At 41.6% G+C, this 26,743-nt stretch overlaps 1 protein-coding gene across 1 annotated transcript in view; it reads left to right on the top strand.

Moving 5' to 3' along the window:
• Positions 1 to 22,030, top strand: part of IFTAP (intraflagellar transport associated protein) — a gene marked incomplete at its 5' end in the record, with an annotated part of 40,293 nt that extends 18,263 nt beyond the window's left edge. Inside the window, 4 exon segments of the mRNA XM_061473970.1 lie at positions 245 to 299; positions 6,767 to 6,850; positions 6,853 to 6,893; positions 20,965 to 22,030. Coding sequence (XP_061329954.1) covers positions 245 to 299; positions 6,767 to 6,850; positions 6,853 to 6,893; positions 20,965 to 21,117 — 333 coding nt within the window.
• Between the last annotated feature and the right edge of the window lie 4,713 nt (positions 22,031 to 26,743).

The raw sequence follows: 26,743 nt of genomic DNA, 5'->3' as shown, positions 1-26,743 counted from the left end.
ATTATTTCCTTTGGGCTACACATTTCAAAGAAAATTCATATGCTTTCTTAGAAAAATGCAGGGGAGAATAGAGAAGATGAAGCAGACTGTGCTGCTTTTTTGCTTTGCTTTGGATTACAGAATCATAGAATAGTTAGGGTTGGAAAGGATCTTAAGATCATCTAGTTCCAAACCCCATTTTATTATATTATGAAATTTATACATTAATCTACTTTCTTTTTTTTTTTTTTTTTTCTAATGACAGGTAGACAAGGCCGTGTATTTGGAAGATACCGACACAGATGAAAAGACGTGCAGTGGTAGGGTCCCTCCCCCCCTTTTATATTTACTATCATTGTCTGTCTTTGGATGCAAGTGTATGGACTTTGTTTAAAAAACTTTTTTCCTCTGAAAAAGATATTCTTCCTCAGTTCTATTGTTAGAAAATTCCCCAAATCAAAGGATTTATTTCCTTACTCTAGGAGGTAATGAGATAATAAATTATAAGCAATATTTATTATACTGTGTCTGTCCTGGTGTCCTGGGTTCAGCAATAGCAGTCATGTTTCTCCTCCTTGGTAGCTGGTGCAGTGCAGTGTTTTGACTTTCGGCTCGGGAACAGAGCTGATAGAGATGTTTTGGTTTGGCCAAGGACTTTGTGAGCCTCATGCTCTGCCAGGGGGGAGGGGAAACCAGGAGGAAGCAGAGACAGGACACCTGACCCAAACTGACCAAAGAGGTATTCCATACCACAGCACGTCATGCCCAGGATGTAACTGGGAGTTAGCCGGAAGGGCTGGGAGACTGCAGGGTTGGAGGAGGTATCGGTTGGTGCTTGGTCGGGCTGAGGGGGGGCAAGTTATCGGTCTGCTGGTGCTGAGGTCTTGTATTCTCTTCCCTTGTTATTTCCTTTATCATTGTTATCATTGGTGGTAGCAGTAGTGATCTGTGTTATACCTTAGTTACTAAACTGTTCTTATCTCAACCCGTGGGAGTTGCATTCTTTTCGATTCTCCTCTCTGTCCCTCCGGGAGCAGGGGGAGGGAAAGAAGGGGGGGAGTGAGTGAACGAGTTACCTGACTGGGTTTAAACCACGACACCTGGTGAGCAGGGCTGGGGATTTTTTGTTGTTTTTCGGTTTTGTTTTTTTTGTTTTTTTTGTCAATTTTTTTTGTTTGTTTTTTGTTTGTGTTTTGGTGTTTTGTTTTTTTTTCAGAATTGCAAAGCACTTATTTTTAGCATCATTTCCACATTTTTTATGCACTTCTTTTTCTGCAGTTGAAATTATTTTGATTACGAAGTTTTCTCCACAAAGTATTGTGGGTGCTAAGAGAGTTCTGTGAAGTGGAAATATTTAATAACAATGTCTCTACCTATTAAAATTATTCCATCCTGGGGTTAATAAATGAGCCTAATTTTGAATTTACAGTGAACTCCTTTAAGAATTCCAATTAGGAGCATTTGGATTTCTGTTCAAGTGTTCTGTGTATCTATAATAATTATAACTCTTCCACCTCTAACAAGTAAAGAGAAACCTAGTGTCTGTAGTTATTTGTCTGTCATAGTTGCTTGTGTGGTTTTTATTACCATCAGCATTGACAACCTTTTAGTGATTAAATTAGTTTTCCTTGTCTATAGCTGTTACTGCACAAAGAAACCAAGCTACACAGATGAAGGGATTTGCTTAAGGTCACTGAAAGAAGCTGGTACAGAACAGGACTTTGGTCCTTACTTATTGCTATTTGATGAGTCTGTCTAATACATTAAAGATTTGTTTAGTCTTTCCTTGCTGTAGGTGCAGTCAGAGGGCTTAGAGATTTTTAAGCCCTCTAAACTTCTAGTTGATTTAATATTTGGAGTTTGACTGTAACTTGCAAGGAAATAATAAATCAGCATGTCAGGTTTACAGCAAATATTTTCTCCAAAGTGGGTATCTCAGGAAGGAAGAAGTAAGGTAGAAGTCTTGTATCAGGTACAAAGATTTCTTTTGAGTGCTGTGTTCAAATGTATCCATTTTTCCCTTTGTAGGACATTGTTTTGTGTTTATGCTTTAATTTCTGGTAATATCTATATTTTCCCAGGGCTTACTAGTGGAAGAATAAACCTACAGTTCACTTCTACCGTAATGAAATGAGAATTCAATCTGTCTAGTTCATGGAAGTATAGTTAGATAGCTCTAGTTCAAAACAGGCCAAAAATTGGATGATGAGAAATAAACCCCAAACTAAAATATCAAGCAGGGCAGTGAGGAAAGAAGAGCTCTGCTAGAGCTCACCACTCTCTGGACCATGTTTCTCTCTAGGCTTTTCAGTCATCTCTGTGTATTTTTTGTCTGCAAGATTAAATGTTAATCACATTTAGAAACTCCTAGTAAAACAGACTGTATTTGAACACGATGAGAATTACAAAAATGATCCTCTGCTTGTAGTATCTAAATAGCACTTTATGCAAGCCACACTGGGAAAACTTTTCAGTTAGTGCTTTTATAGGCGATTATAAAAGCAATAAACACAACATTATACTACCACTACTGTAGATAAATGTGCTAACTACTCGCTTTTTACATGACATTTGGTTTGGCTTTGAATCTCTGCTCTCCCAGCTTTTCTAGGGGACAGCACCCCCTGCACAAACTCTGCACAGACTGCTTCAGTGCAGAAAGAAGCAATTTCAGAGAATCATAGAATCACAGACTGGTTTGGGTTGGAAGGGACCTTAAATCTCATCCAGTTCCAACCCCTTCCACTAGACTAGAACACCTTCCACTAGACCAGGTTGTTCCAAGCCCCATCCAGCCTAGCCTGGAACACTGCCAGGGATGGGGCAACCACATAGAAACCATACCAACAAAATGCTAATCAAAATACAAAATGGTGTTGCTTCTATTGTTTGTAGTAATAAAGTAATACAAAAATTATCCGTACTAACCACTTCAGTAAAGGATTAATTCTGAGTAATTCCAGTTAGTTTATTAGTGAGGCAAAAAGTGTGACAGAATTTGAAAGCCATTCTGTTGTTGTCCTTTTTAAATGCTGCCACCTGTATGTCAGAACAAATGGTAGATTAAATACTTCTTATTGAGAAAACAAGCTAAGACACCTAGCAAAAAATATCTTACCTTGCTAGTGTAATTACAACAAGTTTTTATCTCTGCTTGTCATTGGCAACAGTTGAGTATCTTCATTTTTCGTTTAGCTTTAAAGGGCAGATCAGTAAGCTTAGTCAGCAATTGTACATTAGTACAATATTTGCACTCAAGGGTAAGTGGCTCAAAGTTTACAGTGTGAGAAGCATGGTACAAAATAGAATCATAGAATGGTTAGGGTTGGAAGGGACCTTAAAGCTCATACATAGGCAGGGACACTTTCCACTAGACCAGGTTGCTCCAAGCCTGGGACAGGGTGTTGGAACTAGATGAGCTCTAAGGTCCCTTCCAACACAAACCAGTCTATGATTCTATATCAGTTTCATCCTAATTCAACTTGGAGTGCTGATGTACTGTAAACTTTTCTTTTCAAGGTTTCAGTTCTCTGTTACCCTGCAGAGGTTGAGGAGAATCATATAATAGTTAGGGTTGGAAAGGACCGGAAGATCATCTGGTTCCAAGACCCATGCCGTAGGCAGGGACACCACGCACTAAAGCATGTCACCCAAGACTCCATCCAACCAGGTTTTGAACACTGCCAGGGATATCCAGAAAAATCAAGTTGAGGAAGAGGATTTAGTTAAATTATGTGGATTTTTTTCAAGTACAGGGTTCCCTTCAACTGGTAAATCTCTCCCTTTTTTATTTCTCCTTTCTTTGCAATCATTTAACACTGCCATGTTGATTTCACGCTAGGTAGGTCTTTGGGGCCAACACCCTGAAGACTGAGAATCAGAGGAGACAAGAACATTTAGCTTTTAAGCTTTTTTCTTTATCACTGCCCCTGTCCTCAGCCCCCCATCAACAGCATTTTCATGAAATGTAGTGCCTGAAGGTGGTAAGACCGGTGTTTTACCAGCTGAGCATCATTTGGCTACAGTAAAGCTAAAGATACAGACAAAACTTTGAATTTCACTCCTGAAAGTTCAAATCAGATTTGTGTCAATAGATTTATTTTCCTGTACTTGTAATTAATGTCAATGGTACAAAATGAGGAAAAAAACCCAACTGAGTAGTGTTCACACATTTAGTAATCACTTTTTGTGGGTCTGTTTTGTGTGTGTGGGGAAAGGGACTGAACAGAAAAGAATTGCTCAGTTTCCAAATATGCCCTCATTAAAGTGTGCTGGACATGGGTAAACCATTGGAGTTTGCTGCTGTTATCACCAGGAAGTTCATTCTTCATGGTGTGAGAGGTGTGTTCTGAAATCTCAGATTTTTGGTATCGCTGCCTCCTCTTACCTCTGTATGTGGTGCCATTGGCAGGATCCAAGGCTTTCCAAGGCTTTAATTTTCCTTTCACCTCCACAGAGAACATAATTAGTGGCTTAATTAGGATCATCGTCCACTAATGCTGTAACATCAGGCTAAACCAGCTGTGAGGTACTGGCCAGAACTTACAATAGTGTACAGTTCCTTTAGGAGCTTCCACTAAGAAGGAAGAGTGTCAAAACTCCCTAATCTTTCTGAAGGAGTTTCTTGATTAAACATTATGAGGGGAAGCAGAATTTACCAATTAGACTTTCATATACTGTCAGCAGCCAGGCTAGAGAGACAAAGTTCATGTCTGGCATGTCTACTGGCAAACAGAGATTGATTACCATTCTCATGGGATGATTGAAAGGAATCTGAAACATTGTTTGCATTACTAACGAGCCTTAAAATAGTGGAGTTGACATTCTGAGTATGTCAAGTAGTTCTTGCTAAAAGGAAAAATACCTTTCCTTCTGTTGTCCTCATTTTTAAAGGTTGCCTTTCTGAGCCATTGCCAGCCTGTTGTGTAACAGTGCTTCCTCCTCATCTCTCCACAGGTTGGTTTGTTGAGGGGGTGAGCCCTCTCAATGAAGGAAGAAGTGTTTATATCGAGAGGTGATACAAACCTCCTAATGTCCAGGCTTTCCTTCCTTCAGTGGTGATATATATTTATTTGTAAACAGCAGTGGAAGATGCAGTTGCCTCTAAAGGAGCATTCAAATCATCCTTCTGTCCTACAAATAGTTTTGGCCCAAGTTATAAAAGATGGAAAAAAGGAGTTGAAGAGCGTGTGAAGACATAGCATATATATTTGTGGGCTGCACTGCTCTTTTCAGAAAGCTTTCTCATGTAACTGATGCAGAATAAGATAAGATGCTATACTGAGAACAAGGACTGTAAGCACATAGGTGACTAGAGATAGATAAAAACAATCAATGTAATAGGGATGAAAATGAAACCACTTATACATGAATCATGAACTAAAAGACAAAACCCCAGGAATGAAATACCCCAAGGAATGAATTCATTTTGCATGAGCTCTATGTTAAAGAACATTCTACTACACAATTGCAAAGCCCTGCTGGCTTTGAAATACTATGCAATTCCCAGAAGAAAATGAAATGAAGAATTAAATAACGCATTTTTTATGAAGGCCTAGCTACGAAATCATTATGGTCAAATGCAGATTTATAGGAGAATGAGAAGTGTGTAACTCCACTACTGTGGCAAAAGTGTGCAGGTAAAGGTAAATAGCCATTTCTTCCTTTTAACCCTGGATCTATGTACCATCTTATTGCTTCCTTTAACTAACATTTAAGCAACACTTTGAAAATTTAGTCTGAGATTTCAAGAGGAAAACAAGCTACTAAAATGTACTATAAAGCTGTAAAGAAACTGCTGTATCAGCCAGAAAAAATAGTAGGTTAGTTTTACATAATTCTTTGAATAAATTGCAAAACATATGGTCCTCTGAAGTACCTTCATAAAAACATTACTGAGACAAGATAGACGCATCTGTGCTGTAGCAGAGCTGAGATTGATTCATGTTAAAGGATATTTCTAAACCTAAGGCATATCCTTCTGAGCTGTCACAGAAAGCAAACCTACTGTTCCCAATAGACACATTTTGCTTAAATATGTAAAGAAAAAGTGATTCAGAAAGTCCGTGCATTTGTAAACACTGGACCAAATCCTGACTGTATGGAAAGGTTATGTGTTCCCATGTCCCAGGTGTAGGGAAGTCCTTTCAGGTACCTCTTTTTTTTGACAGCTCTTGGAGGAGCAAACATCCATGAAATATCCTTGGACAAAAGAGTCATCTAGCACTGCAGTGGGGAGTATTAGTAGTTCCAGCAGATGTTTTTACTTAATGTTTCAGGAGAGTATTTTAAGATGCAAAGATCTTTATGCCCAATGTACAAGTAGTGAAAGTCCAGTGAAAGAGAATTGAATGAGACTGCCCAGTTAATCAATGGCAAGACAGGATTCAGTCTGGTATTTTATAACTCCTGCTGCAGACATCTCTACTCAGCACCTTCCTACTTTACTATGAAAGAGATGAACTGAATCCCAGGTGCTCTCTGAGTTTAGGAGTGTCTACATACTGATTTTTAATTCAGTGTCCTCAAGATAGAAGAGCTACCTGACTGTTTTCAACAAAGTTTGATTATTCCTTAGCATAGTGTAGTTTACTATCTAGCTTTTAGCTCAGGGACTGCATGGATCTGTTTTGAAGATAGCTGCCTATATTATGCAAGAATAAGTACAGCATGCTTTGAATAACAAATTGCTGCCTATGTCTGAGCACTACAGGTTTTTACACAGGATTTTGAAATTTATACATTGAATGGAAGGTTAAAGTTGATTTTTTTTTTTTTTATTCAACAGGGTCATTACTTCTCCCAGGAGAGGTGGAACAGACAGTGACTTATTGTACACCTTTTTTTGATAAACCCATGTAACTGAAGTCCAGACCTTGTCAATTCCCCAGCCATCGGACAGCAAAACCCAGGAGGTATGAAGTCATGTTTGTTTATTTAAATATTGGCTTCTAACATTATTTCCACAAAAACAGAGAGATAAAGATGGAGAATGTGGAACTGCTATAAGTTAACAAGTCACATTATTGATTTTTTGCATTAAGAATTAATGAAAAAAATACGTTAAGAACTGAGATAAAAACTCTTAACAGAAAGTTACTATTTTGTCTTGCACAGAGCTGCTGTATAATCTGACATTTTCAAAATGTGTACTTCAATACTTTAAACTCTGTGTGTGATTTTTAGTATTTAGTTGGTGCAACTCACAAAATACTCAAGTAAATTCTTGCATTTTCTGACTTTTTAACAAATCATTACTCATGTAGAATGATGGGTCATGTAATTTTCCAGTGATCTCATGATCTTATGACATAGTACAATTTTCATTGGGCTGAAGATAGGAAAAATCTTTTGCAACAAGAAGTTAACGAATAATCGCTTTAACGTGACAATTAAAAGTAAAGAAGGTTTTAGAATATATTGTGATCAGAATTGGTCATTTTCCTCTTGGAAATGAACAGTAGCAAGATGCTGCTGAGAATCTGCATTGTCTAGGTCTGACATCACAGTATCACAGTATCACAGTATGCTAGAGATTGGAAGGGACCTCGAAAGATCATCTAGTCCAATCCCCCTGCCGGAGCAGGAACACCTAGATAATGTTACACAGGAATGTGTCCAGGCGGGTTTTGAATGTCTCCAGGGAAGGAGACTCCACAACCTCCCTGGGCAGCCTGTTCCAGTGTTCTGTCACCCTCACTGAGAAGAAGTTTCTTCTCAAGTTTAAGTGGAACCTCTTGTGTTCCAGTTTGTACCCATTACCCCTTGTCCTATCATTGTTTGCCACTGAGTAGAGCCTGGCTCCATCCTCGTGACACTCCCCCTTTATATATCTATAGACACTTATAAGGTCACCCCTCAGTCTCCTCTTCTCCAAACTATAGAGACCCAGCTCCCTCAGTCTTTCCTCATAAGGGAGATGCTCCACTCCCTTAATCATCTTAGTTGCTCTGTGCTGGACTCTCTCCAGCAGCTCCCTGTCCTTCTTGAACTGAGGGGCCCAGAACTGGACACAATATTCCAGATGCGGTCTCACCAGGGCAGAGTAGAGGGGAAGGAGGACCTCTCTCGACCTACTAACCACCGCCCTTCTAATACACCCCAGGATGCCATTGGCCTTCTTAGCCACAAGGGCACAGTGTTGGCTCATGGTCATCCTGTCGTCCACTAGGACCCCCAGGTCCCTCTCCCCTACACTGCTCTCTAACAGGTCGTTTCCCAACCTATACTGGAACCTGGGGTTGTTCCTGCCCAGATGCAGGACTCTACACTTTCTCTTGTTATATTTCATCAAGTTACTCCCTGCCCAACTCTCCAGCCTGTCCAGGTCTCGCTGGATGGCAGCACAGCCTTCTGGCATGTCAGCCACTCCTCCCAGCTTAGTGTCATCAGCAAACTTGCTGATAGTACACTCAATTCCCTCATCTAAATCATTGATGAATATATTAAATAATACCGGTCCCAGTACTGACCCTTGAGGCACTCCACTAGTTACAGGCCTCCAACTAGACTCAGCCCCATAGACTACAACTCTCTGGCTTCTCTCCTTCAGCCAGTTCGCAGTCCACCTCACTACCTGATCATCCAGTCCACACTTCCTCAATTTAGCCGTGAAGGATGCTGTGGGAGACTGTGTCAAATGCTTTGCTGGAGAGGTTTGCTTTATGGAGTCTGAGTCTTTTAATCAGTCACAATCGCTACATGAAAATGGCCATTTTTCCTCAGAAATTCAGTTCTTTCCAAGCTTCCAGAAGGTGTGGATGGCTTACAGGCTGATTTTAAGTCATTAAGCTTCCTATTCAAGTAGAGTGTGAGCATTAAGTTTTGGGGATTTCTATTGCAGAGTTCTTCACCACTCTTTTTGCCTGGCTGAAAGGCCAGGTGCTGGCTGAAATAGGCCAGTTTTGATAGTTTCATGTGCTCATTGATGTCCCATGAGGCTTAAATCAAGTTTATAAATGATGTGTGACCAGTGAAAGTTCGATGTTACAGCAGTGCATATGGTACCTCCTTTCCTGAGCTCAATTGCATTTAGTTCTTTGCAATAAACTCTTTACTATAAGGAACAAGTCTGCTTTGGGAAAAAGTAAATGTTCTAAAATGACCTTTCAAGCTTTACTATCCACCATTTTGTGAATAAAAATGCTGACCCTTTTCCCTAAGGACTGACATAATTCAAGGTTTTTACCTTGAGAAGTATCCCTTGGCACACAGAAAAACCAACCTAGAATGACATTTTATAGTTTTCTTATCTGGTAACTTCTGTATAAAACCAAAGGAGGGTTGTAGCAGCCAACAGTGTTCATAAAGGATTGCATGTGACCCTTTAAACTGTAATTCATGAAAAATAGATGACGATCCCACTGCATGCAAAATTCCTTTGCGTTTGAGTAAAAGTTGCTTTATAAAAGAGAAACTGAGTACTATTACGTTGCTTAGAGTTTCACAGAATCATAGAATCACAGATTGGTTTGGGTTGGAAGGGACCTTAAAGCTCATCCAGTTCCACTCCCTGCCACAGGCAGGGACACCTTCCACTAGACAAGATTGCTCCAAGCCCATCCAACCTGGCTTTGAACACTGCCAGGGATAGGGCAGCCACAGCTTCTGTGGACAACCTGTGCCAGTGTCTCACTGCTGCATTTTTCAAGGAGAAAGACTTAAGATTTTCATAACCATTTGGTTGGTGCCAAGCTACTCAAGATGAAAGCAGTCTATTCCCTAAATAATACATGTATTTGTGGCTTCATTTAGATTATATAACTGTGGCCTGATTTTTAGAATGTCAAGGCTGAAGAGGTCCATTTTAAAATAATTCTGTTCTTTAAGTTGTCATTGCCTTGGAAGTTAAGGTTTCTATTGCTTATGGCAGGACTAGTTTAGAAAGAGAAAAATATTTTCCCTGGAGACATTCCTACTTTGAAATGAGGCTGTTCTCTGCCCATCAAAGCAAATCTGTTAGGGAAGGGCAAAACTATTCCCTATGAAAAACAAACAAGCTTCAAAAATGTCTGTTACAGATGCATCTGTGAAGGACTTTAGGGCAAGGTGTGTATTGCTGAATGTATTGCTAGGGAAAGTTTAAAAAAAGAAGCTCTGTTAAGACCCAGTGTCTGACTTGGCTAATTTTTAAAGAACAGATTGTCTCCCTGAAAATGTTTTTTTGTCAAAAGCAGTTGGAAAGAGGCTTAGTGAATGACACAGCAAATTATTTGTGTTGTTCACCAATGTTGCTTCATCTTTCTTCCCTGGTTTTAGCATAAATATATTTCTGAATTTCAATATCAACAGTGCAATATTAATGACTTCCCACAGGTCACTGAAAATTCAAACAGCATTAACTCCATTGTTGAAGTACGTTATCACAGAAGATTTCCCTTCCCTACCCAGATATTTATTCTGTCCTTTATTTCTACTTAATAGTTTATTTCATAAAACACATTAGAGTTTTTTGCTTCCTAGGGTCTGGATTTGTCCTTATTTTCCCTTCACCTCCCATACATATGAGTGCAGTTGAATGCGTATTTTCCATCCACTCACTATAAACATGCATTCAAATTGGAGTTCATCTCACCTACCTTCAGCTTTAAATGTAGTCTAATTTAGTCCTTCTGTCATCAGGAAGGGAGATGGGCACTTCCAGCGAGTGATTCATCCCACTTGCTGTAGTTGTTTGTCCTATGATGGTAGTATGTGTCTGTCCACAAGCTGACTCTCAGCTGAGTCCTTTTTGGCTGGGATTCCATCTTAATCTGGAAGACTAATTTTTATATGGCTGGGATTAGGAAAAATTAATTCTTTGTTAATTATCCTTTGTTTGTCTTTAGTTTGAGCATTTTAAAAAGTATTTACCATGCCTATCATTTTGTCCTGTGACCAGACTCAGAGGAGTCTGCTGCCTCCCTGGGTCCAGATTAAGGGACTTCACCAGAAAACTCACTCATCTGGTATCGCCCTGCAACTACTATCCTTTATTAGTCTTCCAGGTGGGCAATGAGGAAATCTCAAGAAGCTTGAGGGGACTCAAGAAGGGCTTCAGGGCCTTGGGGCAACTGGTTCAGGATTCGGGAGCCCAAGTAGTGTTCTCATCTCTCCTGCCAGTCACAAACAGTGACAATGGTAACATCAGAAAAATGGCATTAAGTAATTCCTGGCTCCATGACTGGTGTCAGTACCAAAATTTTGGGGTTTTCTGACCACGGGTCAGTTCATACAGCACCAGGCTTGCTGAGGGGAGATGGGTTATGGCTGTCCCAAAGAGGGAAATAGGTGCTAGCCCAGGGTTTATGGAGAGAGCTTTAAACTAGGTTTGAAGGTGGAATGGGATAACACCAGGCTCACTAGACATGAGCCACAGGGTAGCATGCTGCTGTTGGAGTCGAGATCCACAGGGCAACTTAAATGCATTTCTGTCAATGCCCACATCATGGGCAACAAACAGGAGGAGCTGGAAGTTCTATGGGGCTGGATGAGTTCCACCCAAGAGTGCTGAAGGAGCTGGCAGAGGAGCTTGCTAAGCCACTCTCCATCATTTTTCAGCAGTCCTGATCTAGTTGGCAGGTCCCAGAGGTTTGGAGGTCAAAAAGGGCAGAAAGGAAGACCCAGAAATTACAGATCTGTCAGCCTGACCTCAGTACTGGGAAATGCTATGGAGCAGATGATCCTAAGTGAGATCATAAAGCATGTGTGGGAAAATGGAGGGATAAGGCTCAGTCAGCATGGGTTTATGAAGCAGGTCCTGCTTGACCAACCTGATCTCCTTCTACGATAAGGTAACCCACCTGGTTGATGAGGGAAGGGCTGTGGTCATTGTATTTGGACTTAAGTAAAGCATTTGGCACAATTTCCCACAGCATTCTCCTGGAGAAATTGGCTGCTCATGACCTGAATAGGTGGATTCTTCACTGGGTTGGAAACTGGCTGGATGGCCAAGCCCAAAGAGTGGTGGTAAATGGTGTCATATCTAGTTGGCAACTGGTCACTAGTGGTGTCTCTCAGGGCTCAGTGTTAGGGCCAGTGCTGTTCAATATCTGCATTGATGACCTGGGTGAGGGGATTGAGTGCACCCTTGGTAAGTCTGCAGATGACACCAAGTTGTCTGGGAGTGTTGATCAGCTGAAGGATAGGAAGGCTCTTGCAGTTCATTCTGGACAGACTGGATTGATGGGCTGTGGCCAATGGGGTGAGGTTCAACAAGGCAAAGTGCAGGGTCCTGCACTTGGGCCACCACAACCCCATGAAATGCTACAGACTTGGGCAAGAGGGGCTGGAAAGCTGCTTGGTGGAAAAGGGTCTGGGGTGCTGATTGACAGAACTAAACATGAGCCACCAGCTTGTGCCCCAGCAGCCAAGAAGGCCAACAGCATCCTGGCCTGTATCGTCAATAGTGTGGCCAGCAGGACCAGGGCAGTGATCAACCCCCTGCACTTGTCACTGGTGAATTCCCACCTCAAATCCTGTGTTTAGTTCTGGGCCCCTCATGACAAGAGAGACATTGTGGTGCTGGAGTGGGCCCAGAAAAGGGGAACAAAGTTGAAGGGTTTGGAGAACGAGTCTTATGAGGAACGACTAAGGGAACTGGGGGGTTTAGTCTGGAGACGAGAAGGCTGATCACTCTCTACAACTACCTAAAAGTGAGGCGGGGATCGGTCTTTTCTCCCATGTAACAAGTGACAAGACAAGAGGTGATGGCCTCAAACTCTGCCAGGGGAGGTTTAGACTGGATATTAGGAAAAATTTCTTTACAGGGAGAGTGTTCAGGCATTGGGACAGGCTGCCTGGGGCAATGGTGGATTCACTGTCCTTGGAAGTGTTCACAAACTGTGTAGACGAGGCCCTGAATGACCACGGTTTAGTGGTAGCCTTGGCAGTCCTGAGGTGATGGTTGGACTCGATGATCTTAAAGGTCTTTTCCAACCCAGTTGATGCTGTGATTCTATGATTCTATGGTTCTGTCTTTCTCTGCAGAATGGCAGTACCTGTCACCTGAAGTACAGCTTCATTGAGTTTCTTTGGCTTAAGGTTTTACTTACAGGCCTCAACTGAGCTTTTTTTCTCCTACATGCTATGCATAAATACAGTAAGAACAAATAAGAACTGAAAGACAGGACTGACTAAGTGAAAGAAGATGTAAGAGTTGCATCTTCTCAGAGGCCAGTTAAGACACAGAGAACGAGTGACTTGTCCAGAATGATGAAGCAGAAGTGAAAAATTGGTCAAGATTTATTGACTCCCAATGCAGTGCCCCAAGCTCAAGACATACATCATTATATATTAATTTTATTTTTTTTAACTTCTTGTTACTGATTTAGTAAGCTTTCCCTTGAGTATACAGTGAAATCATTGGTGAGTATATGTGCATACTTCGCATAGTTTGAACAAGTGAATCATAGAGTGCCATAATTACACACCAATAAAAATCCTAGGACAGAGACAAGCTGTTCAGTTAGCTGTAACTCTGCACAGATTAATAAAGAGAACTGAGTTGCCAATTATCAATAGACTTTTGAAAGTCTCAACTTTAAGGTACTTTATTTATAAGATTAATTTGAAAACCAGCCTCTAGCAAAATACTTTAGTTATTAATAGGAATATTACAGTCTTTTCTGCTTTAACTTGGACATCCAGAAACTGTTAATGAAAATTATTTGTTTTCTTCAGGGTAAATTGCAGGAGCAATCTTAAGCTACTGTCAGTTTTCTAATGGAGCAAATTTCTATTCCCAGAGAGCTCTCAAAAAGATTTCAATTAGATGTTAAATTAGACACCTGAAATTCACCTATTTCTCTCAGCTTTTTAGGCAAAAGTAACAAGATCATAACTTGATCAGCTCAGAGTATTCGATGTTCTGTGGCAAAATGTCTTACTTTTGAAATAGATGAAAATTGCAGTTTGCAGTGTGAAAATTTTAGACCACTTGTCTGTGTGGAAGGTTGAAATGAATGGCTTTTTGGGAAAAGAAGTGAAAAAGAGACTCCCTAGTGCACTGAGGAATCATTTGAAGGATGAAGCATAGTGGTAAATATGCAGTGTGAACAAACTTTTCTAATAGGCAATGAGTGGGTAAGAGAAAATTGTTAGCAGTGAAGTTGAGTGTGTTCTACTTTGGTATCTAATTTCCATAAGCATTTGGGGCTCGAGCTTTTAAACAAAGGTTTGTCTACTGTTTCTCTGCACATGCATAAAACGTTCCTGGAACAACAAGGTCGACATAAGGGCATAGTGAATGTGTATACTTTCAGTAACTATGTTGGTAGAGAAAACGTAGATTTGGTTTTGTAGAACCCTCATGAAGACTTGCTGTAATTTAACCTCTTCTTAGCTTAGTTACCTATAAATGTAACAAATGTTCATAGAATCACAGCATGTTTTGGGTTGAAAGACACCTTTAAAGTTCATCTGGTTCCAACCCCCCCTTCCACGGGCAGGGACACCTTCCACTGGACAAGGCTGCTCCAAGCCCCATCCAACCTGGCCTTGAACACTGCCATGGATGGGGCAGCCACAGCTTCTCTGGGCAACCTGTGCCAGTGCCTCCTCACCAACCTCACAGGGAAGAACTTCTGACTAACACCTAATATAAATCTCCCCTCTGTCAGTTTAAAGCCATTCCCCTTGTCCTGTCCCTGAAGTCCTTGTCAAAAGCTCCTCTTCAGCTTTCTTGTAGGCGCTTTTAGGTACTGGAAGCTGCCCTAAGGTCTCCCCAGAGCCTTCTATTCTCCAGGCTGAACAAGCTCAGCTCTCTCAGCCCGTCTCCATAGCAGAGGTGCTTCAGCCCTCAGAGCATCTCTGTTTCTTTCTCTCTAGACTGCCCAGGGCTCTCTGGATGGCTTCCCTTCACTCCAGTGTCTTGACTGCACCACACAGCTTGGTGTCATTGGCAAACATTTGCTGTTGTTACAACCAAACAAACCGAAAAATATTTGCACCTTACATTGTAGTTTAGAAGAGTGTTTTGGATTTCTGCTAGGGAAAGACAGGTAGTAATGAACCCAGTTGCTGGTATCATTACTAGCATGGAATTTTAAGATGTTTTGCCTGTGGAAAAGATGAAACCGGACATGAATATAGTGAGGAGGTCAAGGAGTTGACCTTAGACTTAATAGGAAAGAACTTGTTTGCAGGCTTTGTCTCACATTCTTGTACATGTACACATTCTTGACCATGCTATTTCTAAAAGTTAATGATGGTTTACTGTTGCAGAATGACTCTAGGAGCAGGACCATAGAACCCTGGAGGACTGTGCGAGCAAGGCAGGGGGTGGCCCCCACAAGTAACCGGAGACCGGACATGGGAGGAGAACGTGGAGGAAGCTGTGTGGGGCTAACCAATACTGTTGTGCCAAGGAGGAGTGGCTGAATACCACTCCTATATATATGTGAACTGCGTCACAAATAAACTAGAAGTTGCTTATCACCCATATTGGGTTGGCCTGTCTGCTTCTCCTCGCCGCTTACAAATGGTGCCCGAACAGGGACGCGGACTACAGGGCCCTGGTCACTGGGGACCCGGATTACAGGGCTCCGACTAGCAGGGACCCGGAATACAGGGCCCCGACTAGCGGGGGCCCGGGATACAGGGCCCCGGTTGACGGGGACCCGGATACAGGGCCCCGGTCGACGGGGACCCGGATACAGGGCCCCGACTAGCGGGGACCCGGAATACAGGGCCCCGATTAGCGGGGACCCGGGATACAGGGCGCTGACTAGCGGGGACCCGGGATACAGGGCCCCGACTAACGGGGACCCGGATACAGAGCCCCGGTCAGCGGGGATCAGGATACAGGGCCCCGGCTAACGGGGACCCGGAACGGCGAGTGAGCGGCGCCGGCGGCAGCGGCCGGGAGGTGCGGGCAATGCTGCTGCGGTGGCGTGATGGACCCGGGTGCTTGGACTAACCAAAAGGAGTCCGCCACTGGGGCGAACCAGACACTGCTGCGTCGGGAGGCCGATCTGGAGACTGAGGTTACAGGACTACCCAGAAGAAGATGATCCGGAAAAGGCTGGCCATGAAAATGGACCGAGAGGTAGCCCTGGACTTATTACAGTGCTTTTTATAAAAGCGGGGAACTGAGCCCTGAACTTTTTACAGTGCTTTTTATAAAAGCGGGGAATTGAGCCTGAGACTCTAAAGCAGCTAGCAGGTCTAGTGGCTGTAGGGAAGGCTAAGGGATTTTTTGTAGATCCTAATACAGTTTTTGAGGAGAGTGAGTGGTGAAAGTTTGGTGAAGAACTATTTGACTCAATGCTTAATGATGATAAAACAGCAAAGAAACTCGGTAAACCACGGAGAGAAGTAATAAACTGTATAAAAAGTTACAAGGCGGAAAATAAAACTGCCGTGGTAGCAACGGAGAAACTAGGAACAGACGTCCCCGGTGGGTTTAAACCGCGGGAAGATTACAACTCATTTCCCACAACTCACGGGAGCACAGGGTTTCACCCCCCCCCCCCCCCCCTTCCTTTTCTCCCCCTCCATCAGAAGGTGCCACGGAGGAGGTGTAACCCCCTGCTCCCCCACCACCCCAGTTCCAAAAGTAGGGACTTTGAAAAGGACAGAGAAAGTATATTAGAAGGTATACGTATGATAAATGTCGAGGAATCCGAAAGAAAGAGGGCGGTGCCTCGGCGCCGGATCGATTGCGGCGCCATTTTGAAGCACGCAGTAGAAAATAGAGATCATGCGCTAGCGGGAGATTTAAAGGAACTGCGAAAGACACAGCTGCGAGCAACGGAGACCCCGAGTTCGGCGCAGGATCAGCCCCTGAATCCCCTGAATCCGATCCAGATTTATATCCTCTGCTTCCAGACCCTGACTCTTCGTCTCCCGGGTCGGTCTGCTCAGACTTACTGGCCCTGGAGACGCTCAGTTGTAACAATGGGTAACCAAATATGTGATCATTACTGGGGAATTTTCTCCAATGGGCATCTTTGCATATCCTGTGTTTACTACACAGCAGGGGGCTAAAGAGTGGGAAGCTCTTGATCTCAAAATAGTTAAGGAGGCCTGACAAACAGTGACCACGTATGTGTTAAAATCCTCTTATACGCAAGCTGTATATGTTATGATTTTTTCTTGCGATTGACAGGGAGAGCCCATACAGTTTCTCTGTGATACTCATGTACTAGAAGTTGGTAAATATAAGTATGTCCAGGTTTCTATCAATGCTTGGAGACCTCTGTAGATACTGCTGGCCACTTTTTCCAGCACAGGCTGGCCACCTGTGTCGGAATGAGTGTGCATTTTGGTCAGTATAAAAGCCCAAGCCTCATACGATGTGGGGGAGGCAGAGCCTCTGCGGGGACGCCCGCTAAGGTTGAGCCTGCCACCTCGCACTGCAATGATGCTTCTCGGAGCTGGTTTGCTGTTAGTCTCCACAGGGTCCTTGTGCCACGTTCTGTAGGTGGGACTGTAGTGGGAGTAATGATGGCTTTTGCAGGGACTAAAAAAAAAAAAAAAAAAAAAAAAAGGGGGGGGGGAGAGAGAGTAATGATGATGCACTTAACCTGTCTACTTCTCAAGAACTGAAGAACTGATAACCTGGGGGAGGGGGTATATTTGTGTTCTCCTGCCTACAGGTCCATGGTGACTGCCTGCAAAGTTTGTCAAGCCTTGCCATGAGCTGGACAGACAAATGGATAAACCTGATGCCTCAGCTACAGGAGCTGACCGTGATTACCCCAAGCAGAATGAGATAGAGGAAGAGAAAGAACAAATAACTGCAAAACATCACCTGGGGACAACTGAAAAGTAACATCCTGAATATGTGTGCTTGTAAAGTAGCTATTGTTAGAGGTTATGATTGTGTGTATAAACCCACCTGTATTTACTAGCTAGTTGCTAATAAGAAACTGCACCTTGTATTGTATAGATTTGTCACTTGTAAAAGAGATGTTAGAGTATTGAAATTTGCAGTAGCTGCTAGAAAATGCTAAGGCAAAAGCTAGGAAAATTTTAATACAATGGTAGTGTTATAAAGCAGGTGATGGAACAAATTAAGAGGGGGAGAGAATTCCACTGGTAAGAAATTTCTTTGGCTAGTCCCTCACTGCCATCAGCATCTTCAACATGCTGCTGCACCCTGTAATAGTTACTCTGCTAATGTAAATTTGTGTGTGCCTTGCTGTAGTAGCGACTTGTTACAGGATGAAGCAGGTGAAACTGTGCATTGACAACAAGGTGCAAGGACTGAGGCTGACCAAATGCCTGCTACCACAATCAAGGGCAAGACTGGGTTGGCTTCTATGTTTGCCACCAAGAAGAACCTTTAGCTCCGCTGTTGGCTGCAACCCAGCAGGCATGGAGCGGTGGGGACACATGCCATGCCAGACCTTGATGTGAAGGATCAGAGAGCTATACAGCCTGTTACCAGAGAGCCATACAGCAGAAAAAAGGGGCAGGCCCAGCAGCCTGTAGTTGGCATATGTTGGAGATATAATGTAGTCCAGATCCCCTGCTCAAGTAGGGTCACCCAAACCATATCTAAAACATAAAGGGGGAAGATGTGGAGACAGTGTTCTCATGGGAGAATGCATAATTGGTACATAAACTTTGAATAGTCCTGAAAGATACAGCAAGGCCATGAGAGACCTGAAGAAGCTTAAGCAAGCAAGATAAGAGGCTGGAATTCACCAAGTTAATGAGAACTGTGGACTGTTGGCAAGCTTTCAAGGTTGAGTTCTCACACCTGTGTTTAACCAAGTATAGGTTAGTCACTAAGGGTCTTCAAAACATGTATCCAATCATAATATGCCAAATCACTGTAAATGCTTCAGCTGGGGCCTTGGCTCAACTAAGCAGACTGGGTTGCTGAGTTGCTAAGCAGACAATTCTACATCGAAGGCAATTTCTGATTTGTTTTAATGTTGACTCTATAAGACATGCAACACTGCAGAACCTTTTGTTGTTGAAACAGGGATATGGATGTGAAGAGTTTGATGGAATGTGTTGTATGAGTCTCTCTGATTATGCTAATTCGATGCACGCACAGCTGAGAACCCTGGCTCAGCTTACCCAGCAATAGTAAATGAGCAATATCCTAAGAATAACTAGATGGTTGTCTTCACGGGGCATTACAGGTTGAGTCAAACACTGCTGTTTAAAGTATTGCACTTATGTATCATTGTTAGGTTAATCATTGTAGCTATTAGACTTGCTTATAGTTGTGTGATAAAACAGGTGAACAAAATAAGCCACAATGCCTTGCTCGCACAAAGAAAAAGGGGGGAATTGTTGCAGAATGACACTAGGAGCAGGACCATAGAGCCCTGGAGGACTGTGCGAGCAAGGCAGGGGGTGGCCCCCACAGGTAACCGGAGACCAGACATGGGAGGAGAATGTGGAGGAAGCTGTGTGGGGCTAACCAATACTGTTGTGCCAAGGAGGAGTGGCTGAATACCACTCCTATATATATGTGAACTGCGTCACAAATAAACTAGAAGTTGCTTATCACCCATACTGGGTTGGCCTGTCTGCTTCTCCTCGCCGCTTACAGTTTACCTTTTATTGTCTATGGACATAATCAAGGTAATATTTGCTTTCAGAATGAATACTGTTTTCTAAACCAACTCTTATCTAAAGTTTGTTTTTCTCATTTATAATTGCCTAGGGTCTCAAGGTCTGCATCTGAGATGGTATACATGATCCAGCAACTCTAGAAGCCAATGTAATCCAGGCCCATAGTACATTAAGCCATTAAGCAATATAGATGATTAATAAAATTGTACAAAACCAGAAAAATATTTCCTGATCAGTCAGAAAATATTAAAGTTTATTAATAAAAGATGTAGAGTTTGCAGGGCACTTGCTGCCATCTCTATCAGGTTCCAGTTCACTGGAGAGAAATCCCACTACCACTTCTCTGATTTATTAGATGGCATTAACTGTGTCAATGCAGCTTCTTAGAAAATGTTACCAGAAACTGGGCCTTCTAAACTGAGTGGTAAGATGCTGAGTGTCCTTCTTGCCTTTCAGAAAAAAAAAAAAAAAGGCATATTTTTAACTTCATATGTGTCAGTAGTCCTTGGCTTCATTGAGGATTTGTCAGAAGTTTATAAAAATAAGCATGTGTTTAAATGTTTTGCTTACTTGGTACTCAAGTACTTAAATCTTTGAAACACATAGCCCTTAAGGAGATGTGCTGTTTTTCATGGTTGAAATTTCTAGACTTCTCAAAGGATAGGGGGCATTCATATCCATTTTGGGCAGGAAGGATGTGTCTTCTGTGTAGCTCTGGAATTAATTTTATGTAACTGCTGGCCATAAATCTTCTGTGTCTTGGCCCCTTATACAGCCTGCCACAGTTACTTGTTTTCATTATTTTATTTTATAGGCAGATTGTTTATTCTAAATTATTTCAATAAGAAGCAATAAAGAAATGCTTTACACTATGTCAACAAAGCAAACATTGGCAAATGCAGTACAACTCTTACAGTCATCATGCAAGAAATCCAAACCAGCCAATTGCATATTTCTGAGATGGTGAAAAGAATTACAGTCTGAAAATTGATTGTGTCATCTTGCTTATTCCAGGCATTTCCTTTGTTGAAACTGTGTTCTGGGAAGCATGTTACATTAGTATCAGATGCATGTACACCCAAGCTCCATGTGATATTTGCTGAAATTTTAGGGATATGGAATCTGTCTTTGAAATTTAACATATCTGTACGTAACTGTCCATATCTCCACAGCCCTGCCAGTATTAGTGTCAAGAATGTAATAGATACATGCAAGGGAGGTTTTTAGATTTCTTGCCTTGGGCAAAATTAGCTAATTATATTAATTCAGATACAGTACAGCACAAATGGAGCACATTAAATGGCTTAAATTAGGTCAAATTGAATAATTGAATTTATTCTTTTACTTAAAAAGAGCTTAATCAGCTGACAGTGCTAGAGTCAGGAAGTATTAATTAGAAGTTTGTATTTTGAGCTCCCTTATCTTCATTTGCAGCAATGTTACTTACATATCTGTTTCTCTTCATTACAGCCACTAGGAGATGATGTTCACCCATTCTCACTTGATGAAGAATTTGATTATGACAGTGTGGCACTGACCCCGAAGTTCTCTGAAGCTGAGCTCAAGGCCATTATAGATTTGTCTGAAGAGAAGAAAACAGGGACAGATGTGAAGTCGGCATGAGCTGAAGACTGGGTTGAAGGCATTCTGTGCAGTGCTGCTAAATAACATTTTAGGGGGTAAATCTAGCACTTCACTGTATCCTTATTTAGTGGTTTTGTCTGTGTGGCCAGTAAATGACATCCTCAATACCTTTTTGCTTGCTGTACCAATGTGCCTTGGAGACTTTGGTTCCCTTCCCCTGTATCTCCTCCTTCCAAGTCCTCATGAGAACATGAAATAGGAAGATGGTGCTTGCTCAGAGTTCTTGTATAATAGCCATTCAGCTACTATATTATATGTCTGTACAATGATTTGCTTAGGCATTCAGGTTGACTGAAGTCTGCATTTGTTCCTGAACCCAAACAGGATTTTTGTATAATAATAATGTTGTATAGGAAATATTTATATAGATAATATTTTTAGTCTGCAGTGTTTAGCTATGATGTTGTTTTCCAGGTGGTACAAGACATTTGGAAGGATGTATCCAGTGACAACCATGAATTCCCTTTTGTAGAAAAATCCTTGAGCAGGGTGCATGCTGTATTGGTTCAGGTGAGGTATGCTGGAGTAATTGCTCCATAGGACCAAAGCAAGCTGGTGGAATTCAAAATAGCGCTATGGCTACTATTGCTTCTGTTTGGTACAGACTCAGGTCCTGACTAGTGCTAAACTAGTCCTAGAGCTGCCATTTACCTACTTCTTTCAGTAATGCAAATAAGAGCTTTCTGCAGCTGACAGATCAGTCTATAAACTCACTTCATTATAAGGTTTAAATGTACAGAGTTACGTGAGTGGATAAATATGGGAATGTTGTTTTGTTTTTTTTCTCTGTTTTTTGAGCTACTTCAGTTCTGCAGAGAAATAAATATTCCTGTTTCCAATAAACTTGTTGAGTTCATCAAAATTGACATTGTATAACTCCTAACAATAATAACATGTGCCTTCCACACAAAGTAAAAAATAATCATCTCATGCATTAAAAGAACTGGCATTGAAAATACAAATTTCAGTTCATATTGAAAATTGGCATTGAGGTGATTCCAAATTCCAGCTTATGGCTTATACTAAGCATCACTGAAATACAGCATACTCTGGAGTTGAGTAAAGGTGAGAAGAGTGTGTATCTTTGACACAGGGTAGTATGTACTCTAGCTATGAGGTTTTTAGAATTACTTTTTTCCAGCTTACTGTGGAAGCTTCACTATTGAGGTTTGGTTTAACGTCACTGCACTGAATTGTATTATTAATTGTTTTCTGGTGAAACTACATTAGCTAAAGTCTGTTGACCAACATTTTGTCCTTGGCCTGTCTATCTCCATTACTTCTGAAGTGGGTGAATATATTACTTATGAAGTGGGATCAATATAGGAAGGGAACAGACATACTAGAGACCAAAACACAAGTTGCTTAAGGCTGTGAATGAAATCCCCATGCCTGGTCGGCTGATCTGTTATTGGCAATTTAGAAAAGCAAGGAAAGGTGCTTTGATTCTCCAAAGTAAATGTTCTGGATCAGTAGTTTTGTAGACCATAATCACACACCACTGAAATCTGAATAGCATTTGTTCTGAGAAATGGTGTTTACCTTGATTAGGGGGATATAGTTCAAGAGCGAGATTCATAGACTCATAGAATAACAGACTGGTTTGGGTTGTAAGGGAACTTAAAGTTCATCTAGATCCAACCCCCTGCCATGAGCAGGGACACCTTCCACTAGACCACGTTGCTCCAAGCCCCATCCAAACTGGCCTTGAACACTGCCATGGATGGGGCAGCCACAGCTTCTCTGGGCAACCTGTGCCAGTGCTTCACCACCCTCACAGGGAAGAACTTCTGCCTAAGAGCTCATCTCAGTCTCTCCTCTGTCAAGTTAAAGCTATTCCCCTTTGTCCTGTCCCTGCAGGCCCTTGTCAGAAGCCCCTCTCCAGATTGCTTGTTGGCCCCTTAAGGTACTGGACTGCTGTATGTATCCCCAGAACCTTCTCTTCTCCAGAAAAGAAAGGGGTCTCAGACAAGATGTTTAAAGAGAGTAATATAAAACTGCCAGTGTGTTGTATAGAAAAACTAGTCTGTATAGGTTCTTGCTTGTAGGAGATAATGAGAAATTAATTTTTTACATTTACACTAATAAAGATGCCTGTGCTGTAGTTTTTGAGATAATTTGCTATCTATCAGATTCTACTGTTGTTTGGGAAACATCTTCCTTTTTTTTTTTAAATGTGAGTTCATTTGAATTCCATGAATTGTGTTGTTGAACCCAACCTACTTTGAATGAAGTGCTTCAGATCCAACTGGAATATTCCAGTGAAACATTCAGCTAAAATTTCCTGAGCAGATTTAATTATTAATTCACCTTCTTCTGGAAGACACAGTTAATGTGTATAAATGGGAGGGATAAGAACTAAGTTCTGGAAGAGTTCCCATGGCAAATCTGGGAGGAACAAATGGAGAACTACTGCATAAAGATAGCAAGGTCTGCCTTTAAAAGCCTCAACAGAGAAATAAGAGGGACAGCCTCATTACTATATGTATGTATAGCAAATATAAAGCAAGAGACCTGTGTGTACAGAGTTTGCTATCCTGCAGACAAAGAATCAACCATAAATAAAGATGAACTTTTGTGGAATAATGAATTCAGAACTTTTCTGTATGTTATTATAAAAAAGGTATAAGGCACACAAACTAGAGATTCGTCCTGTTGGAATCTTATAGCCAGTAGCATCAATGAGAAACCTTGTCCAGGGATTCATGATGATCTTCATTCCAAATCACCTCTGGAATCTCTTAAGTACATTTTCTGTTCGTTTCATTATCAGTTTTTCCCTGTACATTAGAGATACATCCAGCCATTCAGGACCTTCCCTCATATGATGAGATGATTCTTTTACCAGATGTTCAGAATACCTATTATGCTCTGTAAATATCATTCAGTCTAGTCATTGTATGGTTCTGTTTGATATAAAGAAGCACTTTGTTACAGAATACCCAACAAAATTGGAACTCTAGTGACAGAGGAATGGGGATAATTCACTTACATTTACACCACTCATGAGATAGATTTTTGCTCTTTTTTAAGAAAGATGAATATCACAGTTGTGGTCAGGCAATGCAGGCTTCATTTTCTGAATATTTTATTGGCTTGCCCCTGTGGTTGTTTTTGGACTGTACTTTTCAATTGATTATCCTTCACAGAGGAGGCATATTTCCCTCTTCTCCATTACCAGGTTGTCATTTTTAAGAACATACTTTATGTGCATGTTAGATTTTATACATGTACATGGAGTTAGTTACCTGGAATTGTTTCAGTGTTCACAAGGTGGTTCAAAGTCTGAATAATATGTATCTTTTCCTCTTGTAGCTTGTATTCTCTTTAAAATATTCAGCATGAGTTGTGAGGGATGTTGTCCTTTTCTGTAAGGATGTTGTCCTTTTCTATTTACAGTCTTTTCTAAACATTTAGACTCTTTTCCAGAAGAATTAAAGGCAAAATTCACACATGGAACAGGAAGCTTAAAGTGCTACTTGGAATCAACTTAGGAGCTGCTGCGGTAGGGAATATGATTTTACCCCTAGTACACTGGCAAGGATTTAGAACTGCAGAATCTTTCACCCCTTGGAAGTTAAGGCTGGGTGATGCATCTCTCTAATCCCTTTGTGTTCGTGACTTCATTGATGTCCAAAGTGCAACAGATATACATCCATATAATTCAGAGAGCTCATCTGTAGGCAGGCAAAGAGAGCTGGGCTTGTTCATCCTTGGAGAACAGAAGGCTCTGGAGAGACCTAAGAGCAGCTTCCAGTGCCTAAAGGGACATATAAGAAAGCTGGAGAGGGGCTTTGGACAAGGACAAGGGGGAATGATATAGTGAAAGGTGTTACCAGACTGTTTCTTTCTGCAGTCTTGATGGATCCTGAGCTGTGGGGAGGAACTCCTGGAGTTTTATGGAAAGAATAATACTCCTTCCACTAGGGTAGGAACCTGAATGGTTGTTACCTTGGCTGGCAGTGGTGCAAGCTTAGATATTACTAATGCTCAGAGTTACTCCTTGTGGGCGTAAAAGGAAGAGTAATTATTTGCTTAGATAATGGTTGTGAAAGAGTAAGATAAAAATGGAAGAAATGAAGAGATGCAGACGAATCTGACTCTGATACAGTTCTAAGTATATTTCTATTAATTCACAAAGGTATCATTACATTACATACAATACATACATAATTTTAGTATGGAGAGTACTCACCAGATAATTCAGAACCTCTTGAAGAGGGTGGCATGGAAGCAAATCCTTACTCTTATGGAGGAGACGCTTTGATCCTCTGGCCTTGATTTTCTGCTGCTATAAACTGGCAGAACTCCACCGAAGCCATCTGTATTCATACAGAGCAGATGGGACCCAGGTATTTACAGTCTTAGCTGAAAGAATATGGAGCCAAATTAGTTCCTGATTTAACATTACTGAATATATAGCTATGTATATGACCTATTTTCATGATGGGAAAATATTTAAATGCAGAGCCAATACAAACATGAAATATTAAAAACGTATCTTGAAATGTAAAAAACATCTTTAACAATTCAGTTACTAATTTTACTCTGGTAATTTTGGAGTTTCTGTAGTGGCGTGTGCTTAGAACATTGATTTTTGCTTTAACAAAAATATCACATGTATTTTCAAATCCTGTTCAAATTGTGAAACGTGATTACACACATTAATAAAGATTCCCACCTGCTTTAAAGTTTGTTTGGGTTGGGTTGGGTTTTTTTTTTCTTTTCTCCCTCTTCATCTTGGCAAGGATTGGAAGTGAACTTTGCTTTATCTTGGAATTAATTTAGGAAAGTATGATATCCTTTGTGAAAACATATGCTTTCTTATAAAGGCAGACTTTCTTGGTTAGTGATGCAGAAATAAGAAATAAGGGCTGACAAGAAAGCTGGAGAGGGGCTTTTAAGAAGGGCCTGTAGGGACAGGACAAGGGGGAATGGCTTTAACCTGACAGAGAGGAGATTGAGATGAGCTCTTAGGCAGAAGTTCTTCCCAGAGAAGCTGTGGCTGCCCCATCCATGGCAGTGTTCGAGGCCAGTTTGGATGGGGGCTTGGGGCAACCTGGTCTAGTGGAAGGTGTCCCTGCCCATGGCAGGGCGTTGGGACTGGAGGAGCTTGAAGGTCTCTTCCAACCCAAACCATTCCATGATTCTATGATTTTTATGACCTCATGACTTTCTTGGACCATGCTGAACAAGTGGCTTACTACCCCCCTTCACAGGCTGAAGTTCAGACTTGGTGTTTTCAGGGCACCCAGTGAAGTGAGGAAACCCATGATAAGGGTTCCCTCTGGCCTCAGGAGGTGAGCTCCCTTCACCACAGAGCTGAGCACTTGTGATAGTGCAGGGCATTCCCATCACGGTGTGCTTTCTTGTGGTGAGGCGTCAGTTAGCACAGGTGGGTGTGAGGTACCACGTGTCCTGGGCTCCTCATGGAGGGATGCACCCTCTCACTGAAAGGCAGCTGCCTTTGCCAGTCTTAGGCATATGCAATTCACCTGAGTGCTAAATGACTGCTTATCCCTTGGGAAAACAAGACAGTTTTCTCTGACATAGTATTAAGTTGTACCTCATCTCAAAAGGTGATGAGTTTGGTAAGTTTGGGACT

This window comes from Pezoporus flaviventris, unplaced genomic scaffold (assembly GCF_033815535.1).
Source record: "Pezoporus flaviventris isolate CSIRO_AGI_PZ_B2104156 unplaced genomic scaffold, CSIRO_AGI_Pfla_v1 ptg000078l, whole genome shotgun sequence".
NCBI lineage: Eukaryota > Metazoa > Chordata > Aves > Psittaciformes > Psittacidae > Pezoporus > Pezoporus flaviventris.
The sequence above is the reverse complement of the archived record's forward strand: the minus strand, read 5'-3'. Positions and strand labels throughout refer to the sequence as shown.